The sequence below is a fragment of the Lissotriton vulgaris genome, chromosome 9 (assembly GCF_964263255.1).
Source record: "Lissotriton vulgaris chromosome 9, aLisVul1.2, whole genome shotgun sequence".
Taxonomy (NCBI): domain Eukaryota; kingdom Metazoa; phylum Chordata; class Amphibia; order Caudata; family Salamandridae; genus Lissotriton; species Lissotriton vulgaris.
The window spans coordinates 342,750,019-342,763,084 of NC_141697.1; the positions used below are offsets into that span (position 1 = coordinate 342,750,019).

At 45.6% G+C, this 13,066-nt stretch overlaps 1 protein-coding gene across 2 annotated transcripts in view; it reads left to right on the plus strand.

The window, feature by feature from the left end:
• The first annotated feature begins 3,730 nt into the window (after positions 1 to 3,730).
• Positions 3,731 to 13,066, plus strand: part of LOC147690098 (sodium/potassium/calcium exchanger 4-like) — a 558,445-nt gene continuing 549,109 nt past the window's right edge. Inside the window, exon 1 of one of the 2 annotated variants that reach the window (XM_086937689.1) lies at positions 3,731 to 3,844. Coding sequence is in view for 1 of the 2 variants with exons in the window: in XM_086937688.1 (XP_086793814.1) it covers positions 4,748 to 4,931 (184 nt within the window). In the remaining variant the exon portion in view is untranslated. Of the gene's footprint in view, positions 3,845 to 4,617; positions 4,932 to 13,066 lie in introns of those variants that run through there. The other variant, XM_086937688.1, reaches the window with a different exon arrangement.

Below are 13,066 nucleotides of genomic sequence, written 5' to 3' on the forward strand. Positions count from 1 at the left end.
AAGACACGAGTCACAGGAAGGGATGATCCGACAGACAACTTAAATGTTACCGATGCGGATATGACTTCCCACATGCAGATGCCTGCCCGGCACTAGGACAACAATGCCGAAAATGTGGCAGAGACAACCACTTTGAAAGCATGTGTGGGGCAGTACCGAAGAGTGACCACGGGGACAGACACCGACGACGCCCACCCTCAAACAGTCGTCATCATGTCAGAGCAGTCCAGGACAGACGAGACTCATCCTCTGGGTCGTCACAATCTAGCTGCCGCTCCTGCAGGACATACCAATCTCGGCGATCGTCATCAAGGGAATCTCGATCCCCATCGCCCACTCCCCGAGTTCGAAAGGACTACATCTACTGTGTAGCTGACCTGGATCAGCTAAAAGAATACCAACGCTTAGACATCAGGTTAGCTCCCACCACGCCAAATTCGTGCTAGACAGTGGAGCAACGCTAAACTATCTACCAGTGACGGAATACCAACGCATGAAACCACCCCCAAAGCTAGTTGATGCCCACGTACAAGTATATATGTGGATGGCCAAGGAACCACTCACATGCCTTGGGAAGTTTGAGACCGAACTGTCATATGAAGATCGAACAATACCAGCATACATCCATGTCATCGAGGGGCCTGAAGCAGACTGCCTCCTGAGCCTAGCCACTGCTGAGCGACTGAAATTAGTGAGCCTCCTATTCAGAGTCACCGACAAACCAGCACTCATCAAGAAACTCCCCAAACTTTTTCAAGGCCTGGAAAAGATGAAGAACTGCCAAATAAAATTGCACATAGATGAACAAATCACTATCGTGGCGCAACACCACCGAAAAATCCTGTTCCACCTGCAAGAAGCCGTGGAGAAGGAACTACAAGACCTACTGGAAGCCGACATCATCGAGAGAACAGATGGACCAACCCCATGGGTCTCCCCAGTCGTGGTGGTCCCAAAGAAAGGAGAAACTGACCGAGTCTGTCTGTGTGTAGACATGAGGGCGCCCAACACGGCAATAGAGAGAGAAAGACATCCAGGCCCCCACATCAGTGACATGATCACTTCCCTCAATGGAGCCAAGATTTTCTCAAAGCTGGACCTCAACAAAGGATACCACCAGCTAGAACTGCACGAAGGGTCGAGATACATCACAACATTCTCGACACACCTTGGACTATTCAGATATAAAAGACTAAGTTTCGGATTGTCTTCCGCAGCAGAGATATTCCAGGAGGCTATCAGGAGAACAATACACCACATCCCACAGGTCCTAAACTACAGCGACGACATCCTCGTCTATGGAGCAACGACTGAGGAACATAACAAAGCACTAGATCAGGTCTGTCAAGCTCTGATGGACGCAAACCTGACACTCAACAAAGATAAGTGCGAACTTCACAAACCAACACTAACATTTTTCGGACACCTATTCTCTGGAAGTGGCATGAAACCAGACCCAGAAAAGGTAGCAGCACTAAATGATACACCAAGCCCGGAAGACGTAGGTGATGTACGATCGTTCCTAGGAATTGCCAGCTACTGCTCCAGATATATACCTGACTACGCCACGCTAAGCTACCCGCTACGGATGCTCACGAAACAAGGACAGCCCTTTCAGTGGTCCACTCAATGTGAAGGGGCATTTTGAGAGATCAAGAGAACTGTAGAATCAGCAAAGAACCTAGCATACTTCAATCCAAAAAGAAAGACGGAAATAACAGTAGATGCCAGTCCTGTAGGACTAGGAGCCTTCCTTGCGCAATATGATAGAGAAGGAGACCAACGGCACATAGTAGTATATGCCAGCAGAAGTCTGACGGACACAGAAAGGGCATACTCACAGCCAGAAAAAGAAAGCTTGGCTGTCGTCTGGGCGTGTGAACACTTCCACATTTTCATTTTTGGAATAAACTTCACACTGATAACCGACCATCAAGCTCGGATCACAATATTCGGAAACCCGCGAGCAAAAATGCCACCGAGAATAGAGCGATGGGGCCTAAGGCTCCAAGAGTACACCTATACCATAATTCACAAGCCAGGAAAAGATGCAAACCCTGCAGACTACATGTCCCGACACCCCCTCAGATCAGACAAATCAGAACAATCAATCACTGATGAATACATTCACTTTGTGGTGAACCAAGCGAGACCTCCAGCTGTTCCACTAGAAGCCATCTGCGAAGGGACGCAAACGGATACCACCCTGCAAGAGGTGAAACGGCTGATCCAAACTAACAGCTGGAGACATACACCAAGCAATGGACAAAACAACCAATAAATGGCGGCATTTAAACATATCACTGATGAACTGTCGATAGCAGCGAATGGCCTCATCTTACGGGACACCCGAATAGTGATCCCACGACAACTCAGACAAGGGGTCATCAACTTAGCGCATGAGGGACACCGGGGCATAGTGGCCACAAAAAGAGCACTCCGTGAAAGAGTCTGGTTCCCAACACTAGACCTGATGGTGGAGACGACCTTGAAGGACTGTCCGCAATGCCAACTAGTGAGTCGTCCGGATCCCCCTGCACCACTTCAAATGTCTCCACTACCGGAGGGTGTCTGGCAACAAATTGCCATTGACTTCTTTGGGCCAATCAAATCGGGCCAATACGTCCTGGCCACCATGGATGAGTATTCCAGATTCCCCATCGCACAACTGTGTACTTCCACGAGAGCATCGTGTGTCATACCGATCCTTGATGAGGTCTTTGCCGCATGGGGCATTCCCCTAGTGGTGAAGTCAGACAATGGACCCCCCTTCAACAGCCATGACTTTGCTGATTTTGCCCAGCACCTCAACTTCACACACCGCAAGATCACACCACTATGGCCACAAGCCAACGGAATGATCGAACGCTTCATGGCCACGATCAAAAAGACCATCCAGCAAGCAGAACTCACCAGAAAGAGCCTTCAGACAGCACTCGACGAGGTGTTGCGGGCATACCGAAATACGCCTCATTCCACCACAGGCAAATGTCATGCCACTCTCATGCTAGGACGCCCAGTGCGCACCAGGATACCAATAATGAGCATGGCAGCGCACGAACTGGACTCCGACTCTGATCACGAGGAGATTGCGGCCAGAGACACGATGAAGAAGGAAAGAATGAAAGACTACGCTGATGAACGGCGCCATGCCACCACCTCTCAAATCTAAGAAGGAGACTGGGTGCTGGCACGACAAGAGCAGCACAGAAAGACTGATTGCCAATATCATGAGGTTCCACTCAAAGTAATACAACAAAAAGGAACTATGATCACTGCAGAAACCGACGGGAAGAGACTTACCAGGAACGTGACGTATTTCAAGAAGTGCGGACCAAAGGTCAAAGAGCTACTGACTGAACCGAAACTGGAGCCAAGAGACCAAGAGACACTGCCAACTGACAGTCAGTTACTGATGGAGACTGCCGATGAGACCGAGAGTGACAGTGCCAACCTCCAGTCACGCCCCGGCGTGTGATCACGAAATCGTATTGCTTCATTGAAGAATTCTAAAGAAAGAACAATTTACTGTTTGCCGTGGTGTCCATTTTGTTTTTCTTTTTTTCGTTTATTCACAGAGGGGGAGATGTAATGATGTCGATGCCACAGTGAGAGTGCCCAGTGACCAAACTGGTCAGGCACTAGGACCAGCCCGCATGAGGGACGAGGGCGGGCGGAAAGGGAGGAGCTGGGAGCCCAAGGGTCAGTTGGCAGTTAGCCGATGGGATTTGAAGAGAAAGGACGCTGCAATAAAGAAGGTCCATTATTATACTCACTGTGTCTGCCTGAGTTCTCTATGGTGAGACACTACAGTTTGCACACCGAGTTAATCGCTTACAGCACAGTAAGTGACTAACGTAGAGTGACAGGTTGCAGATAAAAGTGAAGTGGGGGGGGGGGCGGTCGATCACTAACTACTTCCACAGACCTTTGCATGGTTTCATGCACAGGCTCATATTTTAAGAATTGAAAGTTTTTAAATTCTAATTATTTAGAAGAATATTTTATGTTGCTCATGTATTTGCTACTTAACAAAAAAATCAGTTGTGATAAGCACTGACAAAGTCAGCAGGTCTAGGTTGTTGTGTGATGCCTTTGGATTTACCGATGCAAAGCATACAGAGGCGACCAAATACTGCCCAGCTGACAGGCTAAGTCAAGCACGGGATTTAGTTCACATGTTTTGGCCAGCGCCCTTAATTTTACAGTACAATGCTTTCCTTCCAAGTTACACTTAGTTGGCCACGCCTTTCTTAAAGACCCCGTGCATATGCGTCATCCCACATAAAGCACCGCACGCCTCGCATTCACTGCCTGCCGCTCCCCCGCTATGGACTGCACTCTCGGTTAATGACACCTGCGCACCCCGGATTTTGATGATACAGACCACTGGGCAGGAGTTGGTTTTGACTGCAGGGGCAAGGAGTCCCCTGGGCTGCAGTGTATAGGACTAAAGAGGTCGGGGACCCCGGAACAGGTGCTTTAGGTGCACCAGCACCCGTGGGGAGCCACAGTGAGCCCCCACTTCATGAATGTCAAGTGAGTGCCTGACTATTAGCAAACCTTCGACCCTCTCACAGGGCGTCCTGCGGCGCGAGGAGAGTTGTTTCATTGGATTCTATCTGCGGTGCCCGGCCGGCTGGCATGGAATGCTGAAAAAAAGGGGGACTTCACTTCAGGTGCATAGAGTCACCCCTCGTCGCCGGAGTCAGGGCGTGTCCACGACTTCCCTCGCTACCTGGTGGATATGGGTCCGCAGAGCGGGCTGTGCCAGCCGTTTGTCCCAGTGATTCGTGGAGAATGCAGAGGAGCAGCATTGGGGTCACACCTGCGGAAAGGAGGGAGGAGAGAGCGCCTCCTGCTGAAGGGCACCTTCCTCTGCACCCTTCTCTTCGGTGTCTGGTGTCTGTCGAGCCTTCTGAACAAAATAGGTAAGGAAGAATGCCACGCACATGTGAGTCTACTAGTTCATCTGTGTGCCCACAAATGCAGTTATTCATCGAATAATCCCAAATGTTTATCTGTGTACTCCTTCGTCACCGATCATTGTATTCCTCGTTCATCCGTCAATAATGGATTCATTTATTCAGTTGAATTCAAGCATTAAGTTACGAATTTTTTCATATTTTCGCTCAACTTTGAATTTACTCCCTAACGCGTCCATCAATTTATGTTATGTCCTGTTCTGTCAAAATATGTGTATAGAAATCCAATTAAACATAAATTTACTGACCCGTTAGTTCTTCCACTTATTCATCTGTCCACAAACAAATACAAGCCCTGGTCTGGCTTTGCATACACACACACTCTCCTAGTCCAATCACTAAGACTACTCAGGTTTTATTTCTCCAGATCACCGCCCAGGAAAACAACCTTTACAACGCAACTTTTACAACGCACTACCATTACAACAAAACTTTTACAACTCAACATCCATTACAACGCATACATTTACAACGCAACCATTACAATGCATGACACTACAACACACACCACTACAACGCGTGCCATTACAACGCAGTCATTACAACGCATACCATTAAAACGCATAGCATTACAACACATAGTACCCTTACACTATCCAACACTTACCCTACTGTTGCACCCCCTGGAGTTAGAATAGTAATTTTAACCCCTACACTATCCAATACTCCCTTACATGCAATGTAATGTCATGCGTTGTAATGGTATGCGTTGTAAGTGTAGTATGCATTGTAGTGGAATGCGTTGTACAGGTAGTTTCAAAGAATTTGTTGTAATGGTATGCGTTGTAATGGATGTTGCGGTGTAAAAAATGCGTTGTAAAGGTAGGCGTTGTAAAAGTATGCGTTGTAACGTCATACATCCCACTGCCCATTATGAGAAACTCATCATTGATTACATTTTTTCCCCTCATCACACTCAAGCTAGACTACAACAGCACACACTATGCTGGAACCAATGCTTAACTTGTCAGAAGACTCCTGACCATACAAAACTCAGTGGCTAGGATCACCTTTAATCTCCCAGCCTGTATTCACATCACCCTGCACCTGAAAGCCCTCCATTTGCTCCAAGTCCCTTAATGAGCATTCTTCAAACGCCTCACGCACATTTACAAAGCCTTAGGCAGTGCTGGCCCCACGTACCTTACCAATTGCATAAACTTCCACAAACCGACCAGGCACCTCCACTCAGCTGGACTACTACTCGCACATGCCCCCTGCATATGTAGAACTAGACTGACAGTCTAGCCTTAACCTACCTCGCTCCTCTAGCCAGGAACAACCCACCCCTGCATATCAGAGCCTCTTCAGCTCTCGAATTCCTCAAGAAACTGGCGACCTGGCTCTTCACCTAAACCTAACACCTGCTCAGCCCATACAGCTCATGCTTCAGCACCAGGATACCCTCCCACATATACAGTATAAAACATATACATATACATAATATTCCATACAATACCATAACATAACATAACAAAACATAACATGTTGTTATTTTGTGACTCAACTATCTAGTTCAGCACCATCCATGTAGAAGGGGTTCCACAAAAAGCTTGTTTTTAGGCTCAGAGATTTGATTCTCCCATTGTATCCTTCTACTGAAAGTTCTGAAGCCTTTCCCAAAGGTTGCACCCATTCGGTTGCACAATTATCTGAAATCACAAAAACCTATCTCGAATCCCTTGATGTCTTCCAATTGTCAACTACTGCGTAGTTGCCTCCTCATTGACCTTTTGATTGTGCTGTTGAAATCCTTCCGGTGCCTAAAGTTCCCTATTGGTGCACCTTTTCCTATCTTGGCATAGCAAGCACAGAAAGAATATTGTGACAGTAATCTATAGAATGGTCTAATTACCGCATCTAAATCTACTGATGGGGCTTTATTATTTTTGATGCCAAAGAGGGCTCTTCAGAACTCAGGCCCTGTATTTTAGGGGTTTAAACCTTGTAACCATCAAAGATCGCTATCCATTGCCACTCATTTCGATATTCTGGAGGCTGTCCAAGGGACTAAAATCTTTACAATATTGGATCAGAGAGGAGCATATCACTTGATTCAGATCCGATTAGGTGATTCATTTAGAATGCATTTTGGGCATTACGAATACTGCATGATGCAATTCGGACTTTGGAAATGTCCCTAAATGCAATCTTTTCTAATCTGATCCTCCAGACCATAATCGTCTATCTGAATGAGTTTTGTTTTTTATAAAGATCCTGCAGAACACACATTTCATGTTCTACAGCTTCTACAGTGTTCGTTGGAGAACAAATGGTTGGCCAAACCAGAAAAATGTTTATTTGCAAAGTATTATTTTGATTATTAGGGCCATGTTCTTTCTTTAAAAGGAATAGTTATTAATTCTTGAAACGTTCAATATATCCTCAATTGGCCCCAACCTTCTTCTGCAAAGAAAAACATAAACTGGCACATGGATCAATGTTGGCTTTTGTGATTCCTTCATTGCGATTATTAAGGAATCGCAAAAGCCTATGTGTGTAGGAATCGCTATAAAAATAGCGATTCCTAAACATTCCTCAATTGCGACTCGCAATTAACCCGTTCAGCGTGGCGCAAATTCCTGCGCTGTGCTGAACGTTCCATTGGGCCTATGGAACCATGACGGAACGGTTCCGTCATGACCACAGGCCAACCGACGCTCATGACGGAACCGTTCCGTCATGAGCATGGAAGGGGTTAAGGAATGGCTTCCCATTCATTCCTATGGACCTACAGGCCCAAAGGAATGAATGGGAAATTGCATGCGCAATTTCAAGGGTGCAAGGGTGTCAAAAGGACACCCTGTTGCATGCCTGAAATTGTGATGTGCACCTCTGTTGTTCACATGTGTGTGTGTGTAACCCGAAACTTTGAAAAATTGCATTTTTCAAAGTTTCCGCTAAATACCATCAGGTTGGATTCATCAGTATTTACCGGACCATAATAGCGAAATCGGTATTTTAAATGCAATCTTGCATTGCATTTAAGGCATGGCAATTTGAGATTCCTTAAATGCAATCGCAAATTGCGATTTTTGCATTTGGGATGATGCATCCCAAATGCAAAAATTGCGGTTGCAAAGGGGCAGAATCTTTAAATTTGCGCCTTTGTGACAGCAATTTCCAATGATGCATGTCCCCCAAAGCTTTTAAGGTTTGGCAAATTGTTATCAGAAATTCATTCAGAACTTCTCTGAGCTTCTTTCTCCATATATCCACCTTCTTAGAAGAACAATACCATTAAATTGAATGACTGTGCCACCCTAGCCTTGGAAAGAGCAAAGAAAGAGTTCATTTGAGCTCTCATTTTACGACAACCTGATGTCTCCAAACCATGTCTGTTGCAGTAGCAGCGTTGTGTTGCTTGAAGAAGTAGGGATTTTATGTTTCTGTAGATGCTGGAAATCTTGTTGTGGAAGAAGTTTGTGAGGTTGTTGCCGAGTTCCTGTGAGGGGGTAATGTTGTTTGTTGCAGCTGAGGGGTTAGAGCATTCTTTGACGAAGTTGACAAGTTCTTTGCTGTTATTGCAGCTTGATTCAATGCATGAGGCTAAGGCATTTTTCTTTATTTATTTCAACTGTCTGTGGTGGAGGCTAATGGCAGTCTTGAGGGCGGGCTTTTCCATTTGTTTCCAGTGTCGTTAAGTGGGTCCGAGGTCTTCAGTGTAGCAGCATACAACATACAACGGTCAGCATTATAGAAAGAGCCCCAGGGGCACAACAGGTGTATGCGCCTGCTTTTTGCACCGGTAGGGCACTTTGCTACTATTGAAGGGCTACAGATGCTTGCAAGCCCCTTCTGTAATATTGATCCCACTGGTGCACATTTAGCACCAGCACCATCTCAATGTGACTTTCCCTCATTTACATGGGGCATGGCCACAGCATTTTGCTCATGACGAGCTCAGCTCATCATGAGCCACGGTGGCCATGTGCTCATGACGAGCTGAGTTTGTCACGGCCACACCCGTTTCTTCAGAACGTTCAGCACAGCGGGGGAATTAGCCCCGCATGCGAGTGTTATGACCGCTATGACAAGCTCAGCTCATCATGAGCACACGGACACCGTGGCTCATGACGAGCTGAGCTCTTCATGAGCATGGGAGGGGTTAAAGGAAAGCTTTGAGAGTTGTTTTTGAATTGTAGCTTGGAATAAGACTAGGTCAGAAGAGATGATCACTGACGAACAATATACCATTTCTACAGCTTTTGAAATGGCTTGTGATATATGAATATCATTTTGGAACGGAAATGTAGCTACGAGGGGGCGCACCACCCCCAAAGAAATCAAATGAATTGAAATAATTTTTTATCCTTGGATAAAGTCAATAATGTCCACCCAGATCCTCCAAAAAGATATTGTGCCCCATACAAGTTGAACATGGCTCAAGGCCAAGTTGAGCATGTGCTGGTGACATCCTTTGCTCAGAACCGATCAAGTAACAGGCAGAAAAATTGAATAGAGCTGTGCCGTATGGACAGTGCCCAGTAGCTGAAGATCAAGTTGAGCAGGCACTGGTGGAACTCTTTGCTCAGAGTCCATCCATAGGCAGCACTATTGAATAAAGTTGTAACCTATGGTAAGTGTCATCTGGGAGTGGCTGTAGTGGTAACTAGGGCTAAACGCCACATCCTGTGCTGAAAATCCACCAGACATGGTCATAAGACATGACTAGTATGTAATGGATGCAACAATAACAGTTGATGGACATATTGCAGAACAATGTCATACATTCACCCCAGTACAGAGATCTGGGCCTAAATCCATCGTTTTTTTGCACTCCACAGTCCACTCCAAATGAAAAGGGAGTGACTCCAAAAACTAAGAGAGGCGGTACCACAGGTAAGTAAAAGAGACGAGTCCCATGCTCTCCACACCACTGGAGTAAAGCTATCCTGGCTGAAGACGGCCGATAGCCAGAAACCGGTTCTAGGATGCTTGATTCCGGTCCAGGAAAGACATGGCTTGGCAGTTCGGGCTGGACTGTTTCCAAGAGGCACAGGGTCAAGACTGATTTACATTTGGCCATGTCTGAACTGGGGTGGTGTGGAGTGCAAAAAAACGATGGATTTAGGCCCAGATCTCTGTACTGGGGTGAATGTATGACATTGTTCTGCATTCTGTCCATCAACTGTTCTTTTTTGCATTTGTAACCCGAGTGGGATGGGTATGCTCAGACGATGGAGTTTCACCAAATCAGCACGGGACACCCTCATACAAGCTGTTTCAGGCTTACTCCAAAGATCCGGGATACCCAACCTCTTGCTCTCTTTTCTTATGTAAGCAAACCATTGAATTTTATCTATCCCAGGAAGTCCCATAAGTTCTTTGACTTCCTCTCTAAAGTACCTCAATTCTGGGGTTACCCATAGTCTACGCCAATATAATTGGGGGCGAAAACCAATTTCCTAGTCTATGGGTCTGATATCTAGGTCCAATCTTAGAGCGATAAGAGGGGTGCTAGCTGGAAGAGACAAGAGAGATCTCAAAAAACAGTTTTCCGCATTGAGGATATATTCAACTGAGCAGTGTCCCCACAATTCTGCCCCATACAGAATGGCTCCCCGGGCTTGTGCTTCATAAATTTCCAAAATGGGGGCAACTAGTTTGGAGGTGGATTACCGGTGCAGTTTTAAAACACCTCCTGCCTGCACTAGCCTGAGTTTGGCCTTGGCTATTTGAGGGCCCCATTCCATAGTATTGTTAAGGGTAATGCCCAAATAATTGAATACGGAAACCCTGTCCAGAATAATGGCATTTAGAGAAGGATTGGAGCGAGTGATATTTGGTGGATTACAGATCATGTACTTTCTTTTTGAAATGTTAATCTCCAACCCCCTTTTCTCACAGAAACTGGCAAAATTATCTAGGGTATGCTGTATTCCCATCGGGGATTTGGACAAAAGGAGGGTGTCATCGGCAAACATAAGTGTCACTACCTGCTCACCACGTATCTTGGGTGCATCAATATCTTTAACCCCTTTGAGATGGGCAATTAGGGCATTAACAAAGAGACAGAAAAGGGTGGGCGCCAAAACGCATCCCTGTCTCACTCCTCTTTTGACCACAAACCTAGGAGTCAGGGCACCCCTTTTAGCACTTCTGACCTGTGCAAAGGTGTTAGAATAGAGTCTCCTAAGAGTATTAAGAAGATAAATTGGAATCCCCATATCCGCCAAAACTTCCCACAGTATGTCCCGGGATACCAGATCGAATGCCGTCTTAAGGTCAACGAAAATTAAGTAGAGGCTGCCACCCTATACTTTAACCGTTTTCCAGTATAGGAGTTGCAATCTTAAAAGTTGGTCAACGGTAGATGTTTTTTTCCCTAAATCTGGCTTGGTAGGGGCTCACTATCTCAGATTCCTCCATCCAGGTCTGGAGGCGATCGAGAATAATCCATGCAAAGAGTTTTTGACTCACGTCCATCAAACTGATCGGGCAGTAGTTTGCATGGATTAGTGGGGAGCCCTTTTTAAATACTGGGACAATTTCCGCCCCAACCAAGTTTCAGGTATGGGGAGCCCTGCAGTATGGCATTAAACAACAGACAGAAGTACGCGGTCCAAATCTCAGGTTGGTCTCTATAAAAGTCCCCGGGGATTTTGTCAATACCAGGGGATTTTCCTGTCGGGAGTCTCCTTATCGCACTCTCTCCACCTCCAACAGTGTGATTTTTATGTCTAAAGCTGGTTTAAAGGTAGTCTGTATGGGAGCAACTTATGAGCTATGATGAGCATCATTGTGGATAATCCGGGGGTTACCAGGCTCACAGAAGAGCCTGCTTTCATCGAAAGCAACGCCCCAAAATGCTCCATCCATCTCTTGGGTGCAATACTCAGATCATCTGCTACATATCCTTAACTGCTGCCAGTTCTCACAATTGCTCAAAACTCCTGCACATTCCTATTACCCAGGGCACTTTTTATACTGTTCCATCTATTGTTTTCCCATTGTTGCTTGGCCTCTGCAATAGCCTGCTTGTATTCCTGTCTCCTCAGTTTTACTAGGCTCCTGGCTAGGGCTTTAATTGACTCACTTAAAAGTGACGTTGCCATTTTACAGTTATCATCAAACCATGACTGAGTCCTCTGGTTTGGCCTATGTCTAATCGCTACCGGATTAAGTAAATCAGCCAATGCTGCCACCAACCCCAGATGTAGTTTGGTGATTTTATTTACCACCTCTTCTTGTCTGAGCTGGATGCAACCACTAATCTCCATAAAAATCTTATTAACAACTGAATACAAGGCATTCATTTTATCTAAAGATTGTTTAACCGCAGGCCATTTAAGCCTTCTTCTATTGTTGGAAAGATTCAATTCACAATTTTGGCTTGATTTACTCCCGTTGGAAATACCAGTTTCAGGTAATCTTAGATTTAGAACCAAAGCGTTATGGTCATTATCATGTCGGGATAAAATCTCAAAATCAGTGACCATAGATCTTGACCTTGTTTCGCCCAGGATATAATCTATCCGAGATGTTTGGCCAATGCGGTTAAATGTGGCCTTTCCTTCATGATCAGACTGAGTACGACCGTTGCCGGTTGTCATAGAATGGGCCAAGGTTATCGAGTTCAATTGGAGGGCCAGTGGTGACCAAGTCTTAATTGGAGTGATTTGTAGCTCGGGTATAGACCATTGCTCATCTTCTTCTATAGTAATAGAATTTCTAATTGCAGGTAAGGGCTCATACTGACAATTGAAATCACCAGCGATGATCAATTGGCTATTACCAGATACAGTAGGGATAAAAGTGTCAAGCAGGGCCAATGGTATAGATTCTTTCTCATTGGTGACAGAATTAGAATAGACATTAATAAGAGTCACCCTGAGATTAGATGGGAACTTAAGTGTGACACATTGAAGATTTATTGCTGGAGTGGCTAATTGTGTCACCATACAGCCCAAATGTGATGCTATCAATATAGATAACCCTCCAGAGAGTCCTCCCCTTTCCCCCATTAATGCCAGATGGTTAAATGAAACAAAGCCCAATCTTACTGTCTCCTCCCTTGCCCACGTCTCCTGAAATAAACATATATCATATTGATCTGTAAAAGATCCCCAATCGGGGCA